Raw genomic sequence first — 25,382 nt, 5'->3', positions numbered from 1 at the left:
CTTTTATTGACTGCACTCACCATACCAGCTTAGTGGTTTGCTATGGTGAACACAAATGTAGATACTTATATATAACGTGTGTATAGAGGGTATAAACATCAAGAGGAGTAGGTTGGGAGCCGCCATTTTTGTGAGGGCGGTGGTGTCGTCTGCACGACGCCACCGTGCAGACGACGGTGTTGTTTACTGGTTACCACGATGGTCTTTGGGCACTATACCAGTTTACTTGTACAAGTATGGTGAATAAAACAGGTAGATATTTATATATAATGTGTGTATATAGCATAATAACACCACAAACAGTATTGTTGGAGGAGAAATATTAGTGCGTCTGGCCTTGAGGGCGGCAGCCATCAGCTGACTGCGAGGTCCTACGTCTTTGTGCCTTTACTCACTATACAAGCTTAGATGTACAGTTATGGTGAACAAAACATGTAAATACTTATATATAACATCTGTATATAAAAGCAAAAACAGTATGGTGGGTGGAGAATGGTGGCAAGTCAGGTGAGGTGAGGGAGGGAGGGAGTGGCAGCCAGTGGCGGGTTGCCACTGCCACTCAGCATACCAACTTAGTGGTTCGTTATGGTGAACACGAATGTAGATACTTATATATAGCGTCTGTATATAGTGAATAAAAGCAAAAACAGTATTGTGGGAGGAGAATGTGGGCGAGTCAGGTGACTTGAGGGAGGGCGCGAGTGGCTGGCTGGCACACGGTGGTCACTCCTCGTTACTTTTTGACTCATAATAGCAACTTAGTGGTTCGTTATGGTGAACAAAACATGCAGATATTTATATATAACCTGTGTATATAGTGTAATAACCGACAAAGTATTTGTTCACCGATTGATGAACATAATTGAATCAACAATATGCACACCATATTTTTGAGTACAGCGATGATTCACTTATTTTATTATATAAATATATCACACTACACACTATTGAATAATATTACAGCAAAAACACTATGAAAAATCAATCAGAGACATTGAAATAATTAGGTAATTATCTCTTTGTGGCAACTCCGGCCTGACAGCTGGCGATCAACAGACCGCCTGGGACGCACGCTGAGTCAGCACCTGATTTTTGCCAGACTTCCCCGCCCTATAGCGGGCAATATATGCCACTTACGATTTTTTTATTATTTTTCCCATGATCAATTAACACAAATGAACAGATTAGCAAGAATTTTTTTTTTTTTTTTTTTTTCAAAATTACATGCGCCTGTGGGGGAACAAAGGATATTATACCCCTAGCATGTTAAGGGTTAATGTGATTTTGTTGGTCGACATCCACAAGTTAATTTTTAATTCGTTATTTACAATATTATCTAGTGTGGGGGGGGTTGGGGTCTGAACAGATGAAGGTAGTATTGTCAGCAAATAGTATAGGTTTAATAATAATGCATTGTATCAGGCGACAGGCAGCCAGAGTATATTCATTCACATTAGGCTTATAGCAAGGTTCCCCCCCCCCCCAGGTCAAATTACTGACCCTGCCCATAATGCAACCACACAACAAGTTGACTAACTCTTGGGTACCTACTTACTGCTAGGGGAAACAGAATCATTAGGTGATAGGAAATGCCCCTAACCATTTCTGTCCCACCTTGTACTATCAATGTAGGTATTTGATATGTAATATCAATGTACTGTACGTATTTGATAAGTACTGTACTATTAAATACTTGTAAAAGTATTTGAACATAATCAGTATACATAATGTAATTAAAGAAATTTTACACCACGATTACTGTCCTGTATTTGCATAGTAACATTTATGACGATACCCACATTTCCATAGTAAGCCATCATGAAAATATACCCGTTTTTTTTTCCATGTGTCAAGATAAACTCTACTACATCTATACAGCACTACTATATCCATATTAGCATCAGTCATATAAAACCCAGGCAATAATAGTTTAAATTAATGCTTCATTGTTAACCCTTAAACAGTGCAATACATACATATATGATTAGACACAACAATCTATATAAATAAAATGGAAATGTTCATTTGTGCACGACCTCTAATCTCCGAAAGCTCTTCACCGATTGCTTTGAAATTTTCACCCAACATTCCATTTGCATCCGAGCAGGTTTTTATATACATACTATATAGATGTCACGTCTGTGATGGTTAAAAAAGCCTTTTTCTGAAAAACTGTGTTTTTCATGTTGTTTTTCATGTGAGGGAAATATTTGAAACCTCTTTATCGATCGCTTTGAAATTTTGACAACGTTGCATTCGAATAGGGGCGTCTTTTTATATAGCTACTATATAGATGCCACACCTGTGACAGGTAAAACTATGCTTTTCTTGAAAAACAGCGCCATCTGTTGCATGTAAGAGCAACACACATGCTATACTAAATATGTTACAATTCCATTTCAATGTTTCTGATTGCATTGATACATTGAATTTTCATAGATTTTGATTTATTTTCATTTTGAGTTAATTATTTTGTGTGAATTGCGTTGGAATTGAGCCGTGTTGTTTACCAGGCCGTTCATTTCGTGAGTATAGTTTATTTTTTTATGTTTTTCATATTTTCATTTCATTTTTTAACTTTTTCTTATATTTCAGTGATGGGAACATCAGACCATTTGGAAAGGCATTGGACTAGGGAGTGGGGAATGGTGGGGAGGACGAGAGGACAAGGAAGGGGGTAATGGTGGGGAAGGACAAGGGGACCGGGAAGTTTGGGATGGTGGGGATGAGGGAATGGAGAATGGTGGGAGGACAAAGAGACAGGGGAATGGGCATGGTGGGAAGGAAGAGGGGATGGTGGAGTGGGGAATGGTTGGGAAGCCGAGGAGACGGGTGAGGGGGGGAATGGTGGGCAGGACTGGGGAAACAGGGAAGGTTGCTGTGGCTCAGAAACACACATGCGTTGCCGAACCACAGCAAAGCGTGGCCGGGTACTGCTAGTTCAACATAAGTTTTTAAAACGTGCACAAACACTTTCCAATTATTTGTGCATTATCAACTAGGCAAAGCTCCAACTTTGTCAAAAACCCCACATCAAACTAAATTTTTATACCTAATTTACCTAATTCATCTAAATAAACCTACAAAACTATGTTCCAGTTATTACTTACCTTGCTGTCGAGTGCTGTAGGCGTATGGAAGATGGTGAGGAGGGGGGAGGAGGAGAGGAGTTACTGTTTGGAAGGGGAGTCCCCTTCCATAATCACATCACATAACCCCATGCCTTGTAACACTATGGATACCACTTCTCTTTCTAAATTTTTCAAACCAGCCCCTGCTTGCCTTAAACTCTTTCTTATCTGCATCACTCGTTGCAGGGGTATTCTTTAGAAGGTCTTCGTGCAACACCCTGGCTTTCTCACAAATAATCACTATCACCCCTCAACTCCTTGTCGTGTATCCAAATTAATAACAACTTTTCCACTTCAAGTATTTGTGGTCTTTGTGCCGTTAATGTTCTTACTCCTTTTGCCACTTTAGCACCCATAATCTTATTTTTCTTCTTAAGTATAGTGCATATTGTTGATGTGGCTTTGTTGTACTGCCTACAAAGTTCAACAACACGTGTACCGTTCTCATGCTTCCGAATGATCTCTTGTTTCTCCTCTATTGTCATCCTCACATGAGCTTTCTGGCCTTTATCCTTACCACTGGCTTTCTTGGGACCCATGGTGAGATATATAATAACAAATTGTATAGACAAATCACCAAAAATCCAACAAAACACTGAAAATCCGCGAGAAGAATTGATGTGGGGGTAGTCACTGAGCGCGAGACAATGGTAAACTGAGGGGCGGCGGGGCAGAGGGGCGACGATCGCCGAACCACCACGCGCTAGGTCGGCCTGTACGCGTATCAACAAACTCGCGTCCCGAAGTAACCCTCGCCTTCTGAGACAAATTTTTGGAGTAAATACTGCTCGCCTTCCGAAAACCTCGCATACAGGGACAATCGCATTCCGAGGTACCACTGTACCAAGTTTTGTGAATTGTGACATTTATTTGTTGACCAATTTCATTCTATTTTTACATAGTTGGAAACACCTGGTTCCTAACTATGTTCACCTGGTTCCTAACTATGTTCCACCTGGTTCCTAACTATGTTCCACCTGGTTCCTAACTATGTTCCACCTGGTTCCTATGTTCCACCTGGTTCCTAACTATGTTCCACCTGGTTCCTAACTATGTTCCACATGGTTCCTAACTATGTTCCACATGGTTCCTAACTATGTTCCACATGGTTCCTAACTATGTTCCACATGGTTCCTAACTATGTTCCACATGGTACCTAACTATGTTCCACATGGTTCCTAACTATGTTCCACATGGTTCCTAACTATGTTCCACATGGTTCCTAACTATGTTCCACATGGTTCCTAACTATGTTCCACATGGTTCCTAACTATGTTCCACATGGTTCCTAACTATGTTCCACATGGTTCCTAACTATGTTCCACATGGTTCCTAACTATGTTCCACATGGTTCCTAACTATGTTCCACATGGTTCCTAACTATGTTCCACATGGTTCCTAACTATGTTCCACATGGTTCCTAACTATGTTCCACATGGTTCCTAACTATGTTCCACATGGTTCCTAACTATGTTCCACATGGTTCCTAACTATGTTCCACATGGTTCCTAACTATGTTCCACATGGTTCCTAACTATGTTCCACATGGTTCCTAACTATGTTCCACATGGTTCCTAACTATGTTCCACATGGTTCCTAACTATGTTCCACATGGTTCCTAACTATGTTCCACATGGTTCCTAACTATGTTCCACATGGTTCCTAACTATGTTCCACATGGTTCCTAACTATGTTCCACATGGTTCCTAACTATGTTCCACATGGTTCCTAACTATGTTCCACATGGTTCCTAACATAGTTAGGAACAATGTTAAAAAAAAATTCCTCTAAAATTTTTGGGGGACATTGATGAAAGTAACATATAAAGATATTGTCCAATGTTAATATATGATATATAACAAAATAGAGCATAACAACATAGTTACTCATTATTATTTGTGTTAGTATGTATTACTCAGCAATGATATAAAGGCACCAACTGCATATCCACTTTGTTGACACTTCTTACTATTCTTCTTTGAGCATCGGACAGGTGCTTGCATCTCTTTATTCTGCATTATCCTTCAGTTCCAGGTAATAGGAGCTGTTCTCCTTATCAACACAACGTTCTTATTTTTTAAAAATTCATCTAAAATCAATTTCTGAAAATATTTTGATGAAAGTTTCACAACACTGAAGCCAATAAGTTGGAGATTTTTTTTTACATTATTTTTACATAATTCAAATATTTTTCGCTTTCGGGGGACCCCAATATGCATGGTAATATGCGCAGTTTAAGGGCTAATTAACATACAGTAATGATAACCACACTTTACTGGTTAACAATGTTATAAGAAAAAAGTAATTTGTGGGGAACAATTTTTATTTTACATGCAAGGAACAAAAGACATTGTTTTAACTTGCATTGCTTAGGTGTTAAGGCTTGACTACCCCAGCACCAAGCTTTCCCAAGTGTTGCAAAGCTACTGAAGAGGCCTCCAAGAAATATAGCATGACTGAGGACAAGCAACCTTATTCTATACAAAAGTTACTGACCTGCATTAAGTATGGGAGGATAAGGTACGAAACATCCACTGGCGATGTGATGTATAAACGTCCATCTGATTGGATGGTTTCTCCAATAAACCAAGACCTGAAGATCATGCAATATTCAGATTTGAATAACATTAAATTTGAAACAGAAGAGATTTGAAAGAATAGAATAAGTCTATAGTAATTTTTGTGCGTTTAGAAAAGGAAATATAATCTAGGGTGGACAGCAGCAGAAAAGATGAAAATCATTGAGAAAATAGATTTAGGAGGAGGCATCAATTGAAAGGAAAATGTCAGTGATTTTATGAGGATAGGAAAATATGAGACAAGAATTGCCCCTTAAGGGTGACATTTAATGGATTGAAACAAATGATGGAAGTGCTTAGAAATGCCAGGAAATTGCAGTGTTTAATAGTTGTGTTTTTGCGGGGGTTGAGCTTTGCTCTTTCGGCCCGCCTCTCAACTGTCAATCAACTGTTTACTAACTACCTTTTTTTTTTCCCCACACCACACATGTGGTGTGATGCAGTGATGAGGATGGCAAACTTTGGTCAATAAGACAAGACTTCTCGAAGGAAGACAGAAGCTGAAAATGAACCTCTTAAGCAAAATGTCTAAATGTGAATAGAAATGAAGAAAAATAAATTCCTACAGTGTTAGGGACTGGAAAGTCAATGAAATGGTACATAAAAACAAAGCAACAAAATCACTAGAGGAATGGGAAGTCTTGGACAAAGGGAACGGGAACATGTTCTTGAACCTTGCATATACGAACACATATGGAGAAATATAAACAAATACTGGCATTAAAAGATATAATTCAGCTTAAGGTCCCAGATATTGTTGCACTGACTAACAAAACTTTAAGAAAAAAAATTTAAATGAGGTCGCACTCCCAAGGAGCTACTCAGTTTGGAGATGTAACAGGAAAACTAGGAAGGATAGGAGGGGGGGGGGGAGATGGGGGGATGGAGAGGCTGTGCTGGTGAATGAACACATGAAGATAAAAAAAAAAAAAAAAAAAAAAAAAAAAAAAAAAAAAAAACATCGAGAAGTTGACAATGACATTGCAGGTTTGGAATCAGGATAAACTGATAATCGTTAATGCCTACAGCCCCCAGCAAGCAACACATGGATAATGGAGGAACTAGATGACAAACAAGAGGGCCTTGTAATAGTCACAAGAGAAATTATAGTAAAAGCAGATAAAAGATAAATCACAATTGTTTGTACTTGGGGACTTCAACTTAAAAGCAATAAACTGAGAGGCCTACGAAGTAAGAATGGAGGAAATTTGGGTAGGCAGATTTGTAAACCTCATTCTGGAGACATTCATGTATCAACACATCAAGCAGGCCAAAAGAATGAGGGAAGGGGATACTCTGTCAATACTGGATCTAATATTGACCAGGGAAGAAGATATATTTGACATCAATTACCTTATCCATTACCTAGGAAAGGAAATTCCTCCCATGGGAAAGAGTCAGCATGTCCTGTTAAACATTAAATATGCTTTGAAAAATCTTTAATGTTTTTAATTATACATACTTGTTGCTAGACAAGAAAGTAAATGAGATATATGCCAAATTTTGCAAAATATACAATGAAGGCACACAAACATTCATACCAAAACAGAGATGAAGTACCAGAAAAAAAGGATTAGTTCAACAAAAATTGTGAGAGGACAGAGAGGAAAAGACAAGAAAATGGGTTCAATATCGAAAAATGCCTAACCTGCAAACATACCAGGACTACAAGCAAACAAGAAACAATTACACAACAGTGAGGAAAGAGGCAGAAAGGAACTTTGTGAAAGGTATAGTGGACAAATATAAAACAGATCCAGGTCTTTTCTACAAATTCATTAAAAGCAAGCTGCATTTTGTGTGTGTGTACAAAATAAGGATTTCAGAGAGCCTGACCCAATATCAATTCCAAAGCATGCCTTAGAATAAATACATAGATGTATCTCAAGACGAAGTAAAAAAAATTACTCAAGGGGCTAGGAAGAAATAAAGCTGTTGGACCTGACGGAGACCCTTGGGTGCTGTGAGAATGTGGAACTGAGCATTCCACTCCAATTAATATTCCAGACATCCATGTGCACAGAAATCTTAGCAGATAAGCAAAAAGCAATCATAGTACCAATCTATTCAAATAGTATTCGAGAGGAACCATTAAATTATAGACCCGTATCATTAACAAGCGTTATACATAATCAAAACACTAGAAACAATAGTTAAAGCCAAATCAGCCTGGATAGCTCCGAGAGCTGTAGGGGCTTCCCGGAGAAACCCCCATCGTTCAAAAATAGCCCAGGACAGATGTCAGGACAGCCAGAGCAGCATAACCATGAAAGGAAGGGGCGAGTCGACAGATCGCAGGCCGGGCAGACAGAATGACCCTGCAGAGCCTGCAAAAAAAAAAAAAAAAAAAAAAAAAAAAGGGCACACAAGGGCACCAGGAGTCTGGGCTCAGCAAAAGAAGCCAGGCCACCAGAACCTTGTCCAAGCCCCAAAAGCTACACTCTGAAGATAAGTTCAGAAACAGTTGCAATGCCAACAGAGAAGCATAAAAGAACCGAACAGCAAGGGCTCGAGGCAACATTGCAGGCAAGTAAGACAATGACAGTGAACAACCTACCAAGAGTCCACAAAGGCAGAACCAGGAGGTGCAAAGGAAACGGCAAAAAAAGCCCACCAAAGACAAAACAAGACACTCCTGGTTGAACAATCAAAGGAACAATGATCAAAGGACCGCCCATTGGAAGCCAACAGACTCGGACTTGGCCAGAAAAGGGGCTGGCAGTAACAAACTAAACACCTGACAAAGCCGAATGAACACAGCCACAGACCAAAGAGGACAGCAAAAACCAAGCAGGTGGAGGAAAAGAAAAAATAGGCAAGGAGAGGGAATAGGCTCAGGTAGTGTAATAGTAGACTAGGGGCACATGAGACAGCTAGTGTCACTGAGGCTTGAACACAAGCCTCAGTAACTCCGCCAATGTCAAACGATGTGGCATTAGCATTGGCTAATTGCATTGGCTAATGCATTAGCGTTAGCATTACCTCTGCCAATGTCACACGATGATGTACATGTCAATGTGTCCATTGACACACACGCATCATCACACTGAAGAGTCACACTGCTGAAGGCTCCAGGAGAATTCAAATTATCTGAGTGTGAGGAGTAGGGTGAGGGTTGCAAGTGGTGTCCCAGAATACAGGAAGGTGTATGGAATTTGAAAATAAACTAAGAGATAAGAAATAAGTGTTAGTGAATGAAAAATCTTGGGTAGAAAAGTTGATCTTTCAAAACAGCAGAATGTCAACAAAGATGGTCGCCACCACAGGGGAGGACAGTACAAACTGTCCTTACAAACTTTGAGTTTTGTAAGTTAAAAGAAAGGATTTTCCAGCAAGATAAGGAAATTACCAGCTTGACTGATAAGGTAAGGATGCAGGAGGAACACATCAAGGAACTAGTAAAGGATAATCAAGCATGGAAAGTGAAGAGTAGAGTATTTGAAGAAGTTAACAAGAAAATACTCATATGGTGAACTCAAAGGGAGCCTGAGAGCCAACATGGAGTTAGGCAAGGAGATGCAACAAGAAACTTCATTAGCAACTCATATAGAGGAGGCTAATAAAGAACTAGAAAAGTATAAAAGAAGAAATAAAAGAGATGTATGCACAAGTTGTAAGAGAAAGAGACAATCAAGTCAGTGTGTTGGGAGTCAAAACCAGAAATGACCAACAAGAAGCAGAAATTACGCAAGCAATTAGGAAAGAACTGGTTACCAACAGCAAATTAGTACAAAACACTGCAGATAGAAGTGTGTCCAAAATAATTTTGGGGGGTTTAGAGAAGGAAATTTCATCTAGGGTGGACCGCGCAGCAGAAGAGATGAAAATCATAGAGAAAATAGTAAGTTTAGGAGAAGGCTCAAAAGGAAAATGTCAGTGATTTTAGAAGAATAGGAAAATATGAGACAAGAACCGCCCATTAAGGGTGACGTTTAATGGAGTGAAAAACATGATGGAAGTGCTTAGAAATGCCAGGAAACTGCAGAGTGATGAGGTTGGTAAACTTTGGTCAATAAGACAAGACCTTTCAAAGGAAGACAGAAAAGCTGAAAATGAACCTAATTGAAGGAAAACGTCTAAATGGGGATAGAGATGAAGAAGACAAATTCTTTTTTCTACAAAGTGTCAGGGACTGGAAACCTTGTGAAATGGTACATAAAAACAAGACAAAATCAGTAGTGGAAGGGGAAGTAAAGAACAAAGAGAAAGGGAACATGTTCCTGAAAATTGTATATACTAACATAAATGGAGTGAGGTCAAAAACTTTGGAGTTGCAAGATATAATTCAGCTTGGGGTCCCAGTTATTGTCGTGTTATCAGACGAAACTTGAAGGAAATACATTAAATAGTCATATTCCCAAGGGGCTATTCAGTTTGGAAACGTGACAGGAAAACTAGGAAAGGAGGGGGGGAATGGCTGTGCTGGTGAAAGAACACCTGAAGGTAAGAGTTAATATTTGAAAACCCTCGAGATACTGACAATGGCATTGCAGGTCTGGAATCGGGCTGATAAGCTGATAATTGTAAATGCCTACAGCCCACCAGCAAGCAATATGTGGACAAAGGAAAAACTGGATGACAAACAAGAGGGCCTCATAATGGTCATGAGAGATATTATTGTACAAGCTGATAGAGATAAATCATGACTGTTGATACTGGGGGACTTCAACTTTAAAGTAATAGACTGGGAGGCCTATGAAGCCAGAACAGAAGACTTTTGGACATGCAAATTTGTGAACCTCATTCTGGAGACATTCTTGTATCAACACAAAGCAAACCACAAGAATGAGGGAAGGAAATGTATCTTCAGTACTGGATCTAGTATTCACCAGGAAAGAAGAGATATTTAACATCCAGTACCTTCCTCCCTTGGGAAAGAGTGATCGCGTCCTGTTAGACATTAAATATGCTTTAAGATATCATCTAGAAGAAAATGGGGACATTGAAACAGTTGATAAACTCTAAGGAGAGGTCACTATGGGGAACTTCGAAAAAATTTTAATGAGTAATTGGCCAGACTTGTTGCTAGGCAGGGAAGTAAATGAAATGTATGCTAAATTTTGCAAAATATGCGATGAAGGCACACAAACTTTCATACCAAAACAGACATGCAGGGCCAGAAAACAGGATTGGTTCAACAGAAATTGCGAGAGGGCCAGAAACCAAAAGACACAAGCATGTAATCATTATAGAAAGAGGCCAAACCTCCAAACATACCAGCAATACAAAGATGCGAGAAACAACTATACAGCAGTAAGGAGAGAGGCAGAAAGAAATTTTTAAACAGGGATAGCGGACAAATGTAAAACAGAACCGGGCCTATTCTACAAATTCATAAACAACAAAGTGCAAACAAAAGGTAAAGGATAATATCCAGAGGTTGAAAATGGGAAACAGATTCACGGAAAATGAAATGGAAATGTGCGAAACATTAATCGAAAAGTTCCAAAGTGTGTTTGTACAAAAATGAGATCTTCAGAGGACCAGACAATAAGAATTCCAGCGAACAACAGAGCAAATTGAGGTGTCTAGAAATGAAGTGGAAAATATGCTAAAGGAGCTAAGTAAGAACAAAGCAGTTGGCCTAGATGGAGTTTCACCATGGGTTCTGAGAGAATGTGCATCTGAGCTCAGCATTCCACTTCACCTGATATTTCAGACATCCCTGTGTACAGGAGTCGTAGCAGATGTGTGAAAAAAGCAAACATAGTTCCAATCTACAAAAGTGGCAGCAGGGAAGACCCCCTCAATTATAGACCTGTATCATTGGCAAGTGTAATAGTGAAAGTATTGGAAAAAATAATAAAAACTAAATGGGTAGAACACCTGGAGAGAAATGATATAATATCAGACAGACAGTATGGTTTTCGATCTGGAAGATCCTGTGTATCGAATTTACTCAGTTTCTATGATAGAGCCACAGAGATTTTACAGGAGAGATGGTTGGGTTGACTGCATATATCTGGACCTAAAAAAGGCTTTTGACAGTTCCACATAAGAGGTTGTTCTGGAAACTGGAAAATATTATAGGGGTGACAGGTAAGCTTCTAGCATGGATGAAAAATTTTCTGACTGATAGAAAAATGAAGGCAGTAATCAGAGGCAATGTATCGGACTGGAGAAATGTCATAAGTGGAGTACCACAGGGTTCAGTTCTTGCACCAGTGATGTTTATTGTCTACATAAATGATCTACCAGTTGGTATACAGAATTATATGAACATGTTTGCTGATGATGCTAAGATAATAAGAAGGATAAGAAACTTAGATGATTGTCATGCCCTTCAAGAAAACCTGGACAAAATAAGTATATGGAGCACCACTTGGCAAATGGAATTTAATGTTAATAAATGCCATGTTATGGAATGTGGAATAGGAGAACATAGACCCCACACAACCTATAAATTATGTGAGAAATCTTTAATGAACTCTGATAAAGATATCTAAGGGTGGTTCTCGATAGAAAACTATCACCTGAGGACCCCATAAAGAACGTTGTGCGAGGAGCCTATGCCATGCTTTCCAACTTCAGAATTGCTTTTAAATACTGTACATGGATGGGGAAATAAAGAAATTGTTCAAGACTTTTGCTAGGCCAAAGCTAGAATATGCAACAGTTGTGCGGTGCCCATATCTTAAAAAGCACATCAACAAACTGGAAAAGGTGCAAAGACATGCTACTAAGTGGCTCCCAGAACTCAAGGGTAAGAGCTACAAGGAGAGGTTAGAGGCATTAAATACTGTATGCCAAAACTAGAAGACAGAAGAAAAAGAGGTGATATGATCACTACGTACAAAATAGTAACAGGAATTGATAAAATCAATGGGGAAGATTTACCAAGACCTGGAACTTCAAGAACAAGAGGTCATAGATTTAAACTAGCTAAACACAGATGCCGAAGAAATATAAGAAAATTCACTTTCGCAAACAGAGTGGTAGACGGTTGGAACAAGTTAGATGAGAAGGTGGTGGAGGCCAAGACCATCAGTAGTTTCAAAGCGTTATGTAACAAAGCGTGCTGGGAAGACGGGACACCACGAGCGTAGCTCTCACCCTGTAACTACACTTAGGTAATTACGTTAAGAGGCAACAGTACCTAGCAGACAATGCCGACCAAGAACAGAGAAGATAAAGAAGGGCAGCCTGTGGTCAAACACCGAAGAACCACAAGGAAGAGAAAGCATGTGACAAAAATACCACCACAAATCGCACAGTCACTGCAAAGAACCGCAGGCGGAACACCTTTCAGGAAGCCACCATCCCATCACAATAACAATGACAAGAATGTATCAAAATCCCAGATGTGAGTAGTGGAGAATGACAGGCCAGCAAAGACCAACACCGGCCCGAGAGGTGGAGCAATGGAGAAAACCCAGATTTGGAACCGAGAAGCAGTGCCAAACTAAGGCTGACCAGTCACCAGAAGTCTGGAACACACTCAAGGCAGACCCCAATCTGACAAGGAACAAAAGCAAAGGTCAGCCGACTCCCTTGGGATAAGGGGAAGGGAACCTGTTCCCCCAAAGGGACCAGCCAAAACCACCCATACAAGAGCCTCGCAATGGAAAGCAGAGCAAAGTAAAAGGGGAGGACCAAAACCACAGGAAGGAGAAGGCCCAGAAGGTAAACCCAGGAACAGGAAGAAACAGGAAAACTGACCACGAAGACGGCACATCCCCATCAGAAAATGAACACCATAGATAGCCAAACCACTAGAGTTCAGCAGAGGCCAGACACAGTACCCAGCCTTTAGGAGGCAGAGAGCAATGAAACCGCCTTCCCCAGAGGGGACCCGAAACACAGAGGCAATGCACTTCCCCCCTGTACAACACAACTAAAACCTGTGCCACACAGGGTTGTGGAAGGCAACCAGGAAGACCCCAAAAATGCAAGGAAGCCAGTGACAGCTCCTGCAAGGACCAACATAGCCCATCCTGAACAAATATAGCGCCAGCAATGCCCACATAGAAGAAAGCACATGCACAAGCCCCCCAGCCAACCACTGAGACACCCAGAGTCAACCCAACACCCACAACAGCCAGTGCAAGGACAGGGAGGCACCAACTGAAATCAAAACAAAGGCTCATACAAGGCCAAACCAGGACAAAAGCAACAGGGATTACCAACAGCACAGCAGGAACCAGATTATGGCAACCCAGAAAAAAAAAAAACTGGCCAGCAGACACACACCGGCTGGGAGCCCACTCCAACCAGCCATCAAGGTACGCCAAAACACGACACAAGCCAAGCATGTTAACACGCAGGGAATCAGATGAGGCCAAATGTGAAAGAGTCCCAGAGGCAAGACAGACACCTAACCCAAAAAGTGCCAGACCCAAAACAAAAATGGGATGTGCTGGAATGCATCCCAGAGATCCAGGGAAACACCAAGAGGCCAACCCAAACAGGAGACTGACCGCAGACAATGCAGGCCACCAGACAGGGCAAATGAAAAACTAGGACAGCCATGAAGAGTAAAGACCAGAGGGCTCTAGGACAGAACCAGGAAGTGGGAAAACCCACCAAAAAGACAACATCACGGCCAACACTGGGAAAACCTACATCAAGGTGACCCAAACAGGGTAAAAGAGGCAGCCTGCCTGGAATGCCTGGTACCTCCAAACAAGGGAAGGGGGCACCAACAAAACACAGGGACTGCAATGCAAAATAATGAAAAGCCAACAAATGCAGAATAAGGAAAACAGGGAGAGCCATCCCCAACCATCAAGGGTAGGGGAAAATAGCTGGCATGAATGGAAGAGAGGCGGCCCACAGAAGAGAACGAGCTCAGAACCAATCAGACATTTGGGCCAGGAACACCAGAAATCCGGCATCTGACACCCCAGAAGGCCTACCCCAACTCACAACAGGCGATATTGCAGCCCAGACCAACCGGCACAGAAATGAGAATGGGGCCTCGAGGATAGACGCCTCAAAAAGGCAGAGAATCCACAGACACATAAGGAGAAACTGTGGACCAACACTGAGGAAAAGAAAGAAGGAGGCAGATGCAAGAGCCAGGGTCAATATCAAACCAGAGAACAAGGCCAAACCAGTCAAGTAACCTGGAAGTCGAATGGCAAGGAAATGGCTACCACAAGTACGGGAAATAACAGCATGGAATTCAGCCAAAGCAGATGCTAAAACCTTCACCAGAGGTCCCCCCTGCCACGTGCCTCCATGACCTCAAAGAGCAAGCAGAAAGCAGATCAAAGAGGCCTAGATATGCCCAACAAATATTAAAGCAGAACACAAAGGCCAAACGCAAGTACGTGCAGGGCACTGACACCAATAGGCTCAATGCCTGTGGGACCAAACCCAGGAGGGAATCCACACCTAACTGGGAACAAACAAGGAGAGGGGGGGGAACAAAACCATCCCTTCCCTGCAACCAAAGACCCACCACAGAAGATACAAATGGCCATGGAGAGTCAAAAAGGGACCAAAGAACCCCAAATTTACTCTCCACAAGCCCCAGGAACTGCTGCCAGAGGGCCCCCTAGTGCAGAGCTAACATCCAATGCCCACTGCCCAAGATAGAGAAGCAGAGTCCAAGGGAGAGGCATCAAAGGAGGGCTGGCCGCAATATTGTATCCTTTATTTCCTCTACAGTTTTTTATTTGACCAAGTGTAAAGGAGCACCCAGAAGCCTCAGCAGGACCAAGAGGCTCAACCACCTCCAGGCAGGAATCAGAAGGGGGGCAATCCCCAGAGCTAACCAAGCCACATCCCGAATTAAAAATCCGCCCTCCACCCTCAAAATCCTCATACGGGGAAAAGGGAAGGGTGAACAAAACCCAAAGGGGAAGAAAAAGGAGGCAAGGACAGAACCAAGGGAGACCTCCTCCCCAACACCTAACATTCCAGGACTCTAAAACCAGCCGGGGTAGCTCTGGGGCATCTGATCGAGAACAAAACCCTGACTGCTGCCAACTGAAAACCAAAGATGCAAGCGGTCGCTACCCGAAGAGCCCAAACCACACAGGTGGGCCAGAAGGAGAGTAACAGGAAGGAAACCAGTTTCCCCCCCCCCCATGACTCAGGATCAAATGATCCTGAATCATAGGATGTTGTTACAGACCCAACAGGCAGCAAGCAGAAAAATATTAGTTTTGAGCCAATATAACAACAGGGCCAACACCGGGGAGCTGCAGCAAAGTGGATTAATAACCATAATGTCGACCAAACCACACACTAGAAGATGAGACAATGACATTTAGGTCCGTCCTGGACCATTATCAAGGCGATTGTGATGAGACGAGGGAGGCACGGGCATTAAGTAAGGCAAGAGGGGAGAGGAGGAGGAAATCTTATAGGAAGGTAAGAGCAAGGCAAAACGTGCAGAAGGGATGGGTGTAACAAAGGATGCAAGGGGGTAATAAGAGGAGTAAGAATGGGCTATGTAAGAAAAAGAAAAAGAATGAGAAATAAGTAAGGGTAGGAGTATGTTAGATCACGTTTGTTGGAAAGTTCTAAACTTTTTAATAAACGTGACAACATCACAATCGACATTCCTCGTCTCATCACAATCGACTTTATAATGGTCCAGGACAGACCGAAACGTCGTCGTCTCTTCATCTTCTAGTGTGTGTGGTTTGGTTAACATTTGTTCAGCCATGTTATTGCAATTCATCATCTACTAAATAACTATAATTTATAATTAGATGCTTTAAATCGATGCTAATTCCAGAACCTAAATGAAAAAATTTGGTAAAACCATAAGGCATCCCTCCTAGAGTGCACGTATACTGTTCCTAATAATAACCAAAGCCACAACAATCTTGTCCTAATCTAAATGACTAATTAAACTGCACCTTAGTAGTTAATCATCAAATAGCACGTACCTGTGACCTTCATCAAAAGCAACCATATCATATATTCTTTTGTTATCCTCATCAAAGATATACATTGCAGACGTATTGCGTGGATGTTTCAGTTTGATCACCTGAATGTTTGATGATGAGAGAAGTGACTCTGCAAATAAGAGATAATGTTACAAAAAATATATACACTCTCTCTCTCTCTCTCTAGCCACTGCACATATAAATACACGTACAGTAGTTATATGGTATTGCACTGTTAGAGATAGGAAACATTCTGGACCAAAAAATATGGCTATCTGTTGTTACCTATCCAGTTACCGATCAGATCCAAAAGGGATTAATCTGACCGAGTCATTTTGTCAGGGATAGGAAGCCTATATACAGTACAGGCCTATACAGTATATTTTAAATTCGTATCAAGGTCTCCAAAGGTCACTACTACTAACCTTCCTCAGGATGCGCCCCACAACAGTTGCCCAACTTTAGAGTACCTATTTACTGCTAGGTGAAAAGAGGCATTAGGTGTATGAAAATATGCCCAACCATTCTGTCCCGCCCAGAAATAAAACCAGAGATCCCCGAATGAGTCGAGAATGATGCCAACTTTACTACAGGTTAATACTATACTTAGTCATTTAATGAAATGTACTACTGACAAGCTCTTGACAGCACTGCATGGATGATAATTGCGTGTATATACTAAACTCGGTCAATACATCAGGATGAAAGGAAGGGACCTTCTACAAGCTACAGGTTTTCTACTTCTACCATTATGTACAATACTAATCACAGAAAGGTTTATAAATGAGGAATAGGTAAAGGTAACCTCAAAGAATAGGATAAAAGGAAAATATAGGAAATTTTATAAAGTGTTATATTTTAAACAATTTACAATATAGTAATGGTATCTACCTTTAAACTGAGCCAAGTCACAGGTGTATAATAAAAACAAAAAACTAAATTGTGTGCAATTACACGAGGAGAGCTATGCTCGTGGTGTCCCATCTTCCCAGTACTCTCTGTTGTATGATGTTTTGAAACTACCAACGGTTTTGGCCTCCACCACCTTCTCACTTAACGTTCGCTCGTTGATGACTCGGTATGGCGCCAAAAATATAGTAGACAAATGTGCGGAATTGACGCAGTATGGTGTCAAAAATTTAAAAATTTGGCCTGCTTTCGGCTTGGCTGCGGGTGGGATGAGCCACAGTTTTGGACATTATATGCATACAGGTACAGTATACTCTTGTAAGGAATTCCTTAGTCAGAACAAAGAAGGACAGAAGGACAATGAAACATTTTAATGCAATGCGTTTCACTGCGAACACATTGACACCAAAATGAAAGACCTAGGACGAGAAATGAGGTAACAAAGTTGAAAAAGAGTATACACATTTTATTGCTCGAGTGCTCACGGGTAACGCGATGTCACTATCTCTGTTTGCTGCGCGTGGTACGCCGTGGTTTATATGCATATACTCCTGTAGGGAATTCTGTTGCCAACATATTGATACCAAAATGAAAGACCTAGGATGAGAATTGAGAATTGACATAACAAAATTGCAGAGAATGAAAACCAAGATACAGAAACCACGTGCTCCCGCGGTGGCTCCCACCACCGCGGGACCACTCCCACGTCTACCGCTCTGTTTGAAAAAGAAAACTTTCTAATATTGTTTCGGCACTTTTGTTTCCTTAGCTTGAACTTGTATCCTCTTGTTACTGAAGTTGCTGGTTTCAGGAATTCCTCTGTCAATTTGGTTAATTCCTTAATTCCTGTTAGTATTTTGTAAATGGTGATCACATCACCTCTGTCTTCTAGTTTTGGCATGTTTAACACGTTTAGTCTCTCCTCGAAACTCTTGTTTTACAGTTCTTTAAGCCATTTTGTAGCATGCCTTTGCACCTTTTCCAGTTTATTTAGGTAATAGTACTTCTTTAAAAATAGGCCCCATACAACATTTCACCATCCAAATAATTAAAACAATGTGTGAAGTCAGAAAGTGATGCATACACTCCTCTCACAATGTTATTTGTGTGTTCCTCTGGTGACAGTTTACTATTCAAAACCACCCCTAGATCTAGTTCTTTATTAGACTTCTTTAATTCCTTGCCACATTGTAATTTGTAAGTTGTGTGTGGTCTATTTTCTGCGATTCCTCATTACATAACATGACACTTATTAACATTGAACTCCATTTGCCACTTGACACTAATAGCACTTATTTTATCTAGATCAATTTGAAGGGCATGACAATCATCTGCATCTCCTATCTTCCCCAGTATCTTGGCATCATTCCCAAACATGTTCATATAATTTTGTATTTCTTCTGTTAGATCTTTTATGTAGACAATGAACAATACAGTACTGGTGCAAGAACTGAACCCTGTGGTACTCTGCTAGTAACACTCCTCCAATCATATACATTGTCTCTGTTTACTGCCCTCATCTGTCTATCAGTTACACAAGTTACACAATGGGTTTATAATCCTGAAGGTGAAAAAGCATCTGTTTTCAGTCTTCACCTTGGCTTGTTGAGCTTGAAACCGTTACTCCTTGTCTGCTTTACATCTGACCTTTCGAAAAAGTTGTCAGGATCAACATCCTCCAAATTGTTCAGTATTTTGAACATTTCAATGAGATCATCCCTATCATGACTGGTTTAAAGTGTTGTTAGCTTTGTGGCCCTCAACCTGTCCTGGTATGAAAGTTGACTTAGTTCTGGAATTATTTTTGATGCCCAGTGTTACTCTCTCTCCAATGAAACTATGTCTTTCTGAAGATGAGGTCTCCATGCATGGTCTCTGGTGTGCCCCCAGGAGGGGACACACCAGAGACTTGTACAAATGAATGACTACCTTCTCCTAATGTCAAAGGTATTCTTGATTATTATTATAGGGTTTGGTTAGCTTTCAATTAATTACAGTATATTGATGTTTTAATATTGACCAATCACACATACTGTATATGAAACGTACAAATTTTGTATCCAAATTGGTAGAAATATCTGTGCGAGATGGATACATGTCACATTGTACACAAGACAATTCGCCAATGGATTCTGAAACCTACCTAACCTAGCTTAACCCAACCTAACCTAACAACCGAGCCCAATACAGCCTAACGTATGCTAATACATCCTAGCATAACAATATATATACAGTGGATAAAAACCCACATTTGTGTATTTTTGAAATTGATAAAGAATTTACTCCAAATCTTTCGCACTCTCTCAAGTGCTTTTTCAAGGTCTGATTATGTGATTAGGACTAGACTTACATCTTAACATTTAATCAATTATCGTATGTCTCTAATCTTCTAATTGATTAGACATCAAGATGTTAAGTCTCGTCCTAATCACATACATAGACCTTGACAAAGCACTTAGGAGAATGCCAAAGACTGTGTAAATTCTTTACATAAATTTCACAATACACACGTGTGGGGTTTTATCCTATGTTAATATGTCTATGAGAAGTCATTACCATTACTTAATATACACAGTTTTAACAAAGAGAAAACGAGCTTCATCAAATCGACTCCTGTCCAAAAAGACCATACCCAGTGCTCGATCCATCTTCTGTACGAAGTGACTTGTATCCTTAGGAAACCTTATGCTAGGCTGTATTACCTCAGGCTAGGCTGTACTGGGCTCAGTTTGGTTGGGTTAGGTTAGGTTTAGTTGTGTTAAGCTAGGTTAGGTTAAGTTTGAAAATACGTTGGCATATCGTCTTGTGTACGATGTGTATTTGTACTGAAGGATAAAAGTCACATGTACAAATTGACCGTCCCAAGCAGGTAAGGCTTTAGCCTCTCGTATACTGTTGTACATTTGCAATTTGACATTTGCATAGATTGAACATATGCAAATGTCACCATAGTATTTAATACAATACAATACAATACAATACAATAACAATACAATTTTATTTAGGTAAGGTACATACATACAATAAATATTTACAAGGATTGTTTGACTTATAGGTAGAGCTAGTACATACAATGCCTAAAGCCACTATTACGCAAAGCGTTTCGGGCATGATAAACTTAAATGACAAGCTTAATACTAATTGAGCATAATGAGTAGAATGAAAACAAGAAATGAAAACATAGATGAAAAAGCAGCACAAATACAATTATGTCGACAAACAGCGCTCTTTAAAGAAAAAAACAGACATTGGTTGACAATAGAAGGGTAAGGTAGGTTACAGGGAATTTATTAGGTATAGCTTCGCTTTTAACTTAAACTGGTTGAGAGAGGTACAGTCTTTAACATGGTTGGGAAGGTCATTCCACATTCTGGGCCCCTTGATTTGTAGAGCATTTCTAGTTTGATTAAGTCGTACTCTAGGAATATCAAAACTCTATTTATTTCTGGTGTGATGCTCATGGGTTCTGATACAACCTTCTATGAAGCTTTTGAGATCAGGATTGGCATTATAGTTTAGCGTTTTATATATGTATAATACACATGAGAGAATGTGCAGTGACTTAATGTCTAACATATTCAGAGATTTAAGTAGGGGTACCGAGTGATGTCTGGGGCCAGAATTGGATATTGTCCTAATAGCAGCTTTGTGTTGAGTAATTAGAGGACGTAAGTGATTTTGGGTAGTAGAGCCCCAAGCACAAATACCATAGTTGAGATATGGATAGATAAGGGAGTAATAGAGAGTCACCAGGGCAGGGCGTGGTACATAATATCTGATCTTAGAAAGAATGCCCACAGTTTTTGAAACTTTAAAATAAAAAAAAGCTACCATCCGATAAACTTGGCATCGCACATCTCCAAGCTCATGGAGAGAATCCTTAGGGAAGGAATCATTCACCATCTCACAGCAAACAATCTTGTAAAATCGATGCAACATAGTTTTGTTAAAAATAGATCCTGGCTTACAAACCTCCTCACGTTTTTGGAAATGGTAAAAAGCTACTCAAAGGACTTCCTGTGGATGTAATATACCTGTACATGGATTTTGCTAAAGCTTTTGATAGGGTACCACATGAAACAACAAGGAAATTATAGGCACGTGGAATAAATGGTAGAATACTAGTATGGATAAAACAATGGTTAAAACAAAACAGATTCGTGCTAAATGGGAATGAATCTGACTGGAGAAGTGTGGTGAGAGGAGTACCATAGGGATCCATTTTGAGGCCAACATTTTTGTCTTATACATCAATGACAAAGATGAGAATACAGTATGCACACCATCTCATCAACATTGCAGATGGCATGAAGAGTTATGGTAAAGTGGGAAATAAAAATTTAGCCAATTTTTTCCCTGATTATTAAAGCCTTACAAAGATATCTACATGATATTTTTACCTGATATTAAAGCCTTACAAAGATATCTACATGAACTCCACAAATGCTCAGAACACTGGAAAATGCTTTTTAATAATCGAAAAATGGAAGACTTTGCATGTGGTTTAACACAACCCTTGTCACAACTACCAAATTAATAACATTACCTTGCAGCAGATTGATGAAGAAAAGAACACTGGAGTCAAAATATAACAGTCACTGAAAGTTGCACAACAGGTAGGAGCAGCAGTCATAAAAGCTAACCAAATACTAGGAATAATTAAGCATACTTTTAACTTTATGGGAAAGAAGGTAGTTATTCAACTGTATGCTGGTCCACCCCCTCGGGTGTGTATAAAATCTGTGGTGCGTCCCATTTGGATTACTGTATCCAAGCATGGAGACCTCTTTCAGAAGGACACAGCTGCCTTGGAGAAGGTGCAACACCTGGCAACAATAGTCATTCCAGAGCCAAGTCATCTCCAGTATCACGAATGTTTGAGGGCCACAGGGCTAACAACACTGCAAACCAGGCATGAAAGAGCACATCTCATTGAAACTTAAAATACTGAACAATTTGGAGAATGTTGATCCAGAAAATTTCTTCAAAAGGTTAAATGTAACACGAACATGGAGCAACGGTTTCAAGCTAAATAAACCACACTGCACTAACAATAACAGGACCTGCTTTTTCACCTATAAGGTTATTAACCCACGGAACCGCCTACCCGCCGAAGCCGTAAATGCCAACTGTTAACTTTTAGAGTACAGCTAGAAAAAAATCAAGGCAAATAGGGGGACCTCCGACAAGCCGCGGGCTTCCTGTCCTCGTAGAGGCCACAAGTGTTAGTGGTACTCGGTTAAATTTAGGGAAATTCTGCACACCGCCCTATCCAGCGGACAGAGGTGGATAGGGTTACTATTACCCACATTTACTACCAACAGTTAGCAAAACTGGGGATATTTGACTAAGTTTCTGGTACAAGATCACCACCTCTGGTGGATGAGCCTGCGAGCATGACTAGGGGTCCTACCACTACCATTAACAGCGCTTGCCTTTCATGAACATAACACTCTGGCGACATTTTGGCTGACTTTGTGGAGCGGCTTCCTCTTGCTCTTCCTTGGTGGAGTGCCTCCTCTTGGAGGGGTTCCTGGGCATGTTGAGGGATGACACAGTCAACAGTCTACTCTGTAACACAGGCCAGTCACCCTCCACAACAAACCTGTAACAGTTTCCCGCTCAAACTATACTTGTTACATTTTGTTTTGCGGGGTAACATTATGTATACGAATTATATTCGTATATGTACAAATACAAATACAAATATTTATTCAGGTAAAGTACATACATACAAGGTAAGATACAAAAGTTGATGGATTTATAGATAGAGCTAGTATTTACTTCAGGTATAATCACCGATAGCACTACAGACCATTACCCCACATTTCTCTTAACTAACATTAGCAAACCACCTCTTGAGTCAAGAGAGAGACGTTTTAGACTGCACAATGAAACTGATATAGACAATTTTATAACTGCTGCTGATAATGTCAACTGGGAGTCCGAGTTAGGTAACAAAGAGGACATCAACCTAGCAGTGCAATCTTTTCTTCAAAAAACTCTCAGCCTTTATAATACCCACTGTCCTATGCTTACAAAATAAGTCACAACCAAAAGGCTTAACAATCCCTGGCTTACAAAGGGAATACTTAAATCTATTAATAAAAAACATGACCTTGAGAAGAAGTATAGGTTAGGAATTGTCTCCAAAGAATTCTCAAAGAATTACTCATTATTGCTATCTAAGATAATTAGACGAGCCAAAACTAAATACTACGAAGATAAATTTACCCAAATAAAGTGCAACATTAAACAAACTTGGAGCACAATTTCACAAATATTGGGATCAAAGAAGGCTTTAAATAACAAACCGACTCTCCTGTCTAATAACGATGGTCAGCTTTCAGCCTCTGATTCTGCTATTGAGTTCAATAGGTTCTTCTCTTCCATTGGTTCATCCCTTGCAAATGATATTCCATCTTCCAGTACTGACATTAAGGACTATCTTACAGGTAACTATCCACAGTCTCTGTACCTAAAGCCTATTAATTCCACTGACGTCAATGAGATAATCCTTTCCCTTAAAACCAAGTCTGGTGCCCTTGAGGAGATACCAACTTTAATTTACAAAAAAGCCTCCAGATCTTTAGCCCCTGCTATTGCTTTGCTCTTCAACAAGTCACTTGAACTCCAAACCTTTCCACATATTCTAAAAAAAGCGAGAGTAACGCCTGTCCACAAATGTGGTGATCTCACAGATGTTAACAACTACAGACCTATATCAATCCTGCCAAACTTGTCAAAAATTTTTGAAAAACTAATCTATAAGCAGCTTTACTCATATCTAGTCAAATTCAATATACTTAGCCCTTGCCAATATGGCTTCAGACCCAAAAAAAGCACTAACGATGCACTTATTAGTATGCTTAACTCGATTCATACAGCTCTTGATAAAAATGAGTTCCCTGTTGGGTTATTTGTGGACCTGCGTAAAGCTTTTGATACTGTCAACCACCAAAACCTTCTTCTTAAATTATATCATTATGGAGTCAGAGGACACTCCCTACAATACCTCAAATCCTACCTTACTGACAGGCTCCAATATGTTTCTGTGAATAATACAATTTCTCCCACCCTACCCATCAACATTGGTGTTCCCCAGGGCAGCATACTTGGCCCTCTCCTCTTTCTCATCTACATTAATGACCTTCCAAATGCCTCCCAACACCTCAAACCAATTCTATTTGCTGACGACACAACCTTCATTTACTCCAGTCCTGATCCCTTTGCTCTAAATGCCACAGTAAATACTGAGCTAAATAATGTCCATCTTTGGCTAACTGCCAACAAACTCACCCTTAACATTGACAAAACTTTCTATATTCTGTTTGGCAATAAATCCTCTAATCAAATAAATCTCAAAATAAACAATACCCAAATTTGTAACAAATTAGATGGCAAATTCCTTGGCATTCTCATTGACCACAAGCTGAATTTCCAGGGACACATTTTAAATATATCAAAAAAAGTTTCAAAAACTGTGGGCATTCTTTCTAAGATCAGATATTATGTACCACGCCCTGCCCTGGTGACTCTCTATTACTCCCTTATCTATCCATATCTCAACTATGGTATTTGTGCTTGGGGCTCTACTACACAAAATCACTTACGTCCTCTAATTACTCAACACAAAGCTGCTATTAGGACAATATCCAACTCTGGTCCCAGACATCACTCGGTACCCCTACTCAAATCTCTGAATATGTTAGACATTAAGTCACTGCACATTCTCTCATGTGTATTATACATATATAAAACGCTAAACTATAATGCCAATCCTGATCTCAAAAGCTTCATAGAAGGTTGTAACAGAACCCATGAGCACCACACCAGAAATAAATACAGTTTTGATATTCCTAGAGTACGACTTAATCAAACTAGAAATGCTCTACAAATCAAGGGGCCCAGAATGTGGA

General features: G+C 40.2%; 1 protein-coding gene across 2 annotated transcripts in view; it reads right to left on the bottom strand.

Moving 5' to 3' along the window:
- Positions 1–23,079, bottom strand: part of LOC123745266 (ribonuclease H2 subunit B) — a 60,397-nt gene extending 37,318 nt beyond the window's left edge. For both annotated transcript variants that reach the window (XM_045725612.2, XM_045725614.2), the window contains exons 1-3: positions 22,899–23,079; positions 16,555–16,684; positions 5,628–5,724 (exon numbers count right to left, since the gene is read on the bottom strand). In XM_045725612.2, the coding sequence (XP_045581568.1) occupies positions 5,628–5,724; positions 16,555–16,684; positions 22,899–23,004 (333 nt within the window). In that variant the 5' untranslated portion in view covers positions 23,005–23,079. The remainder of the gene's footprint in view (positions 1–5,627; positions 5,725–16,554; positions 16,685–22,898) is intronic.
- Between the last annotated feature and the right edge of the window lie 2,303 nt (positions 23,080–25,382).

Source organism: Procambarus clarkii, chromosome 44 (assembly GCF_040958095.1).
Source record: "Procambarus clarkii isolate CNS0578487 chromosome 44, FALCON_Pclarkii_2.0, whole genome shotgun sequence".
Lineage (NCBI taxonomy): Eukaryota > Metazoa > Arthropoda > Malacostraca > Decapoda > Cambaridae > Procambarus > Procambarus clarkii.
This window is presented reverse-complemented; position numbering and strand designations above follow the sequence as displayed.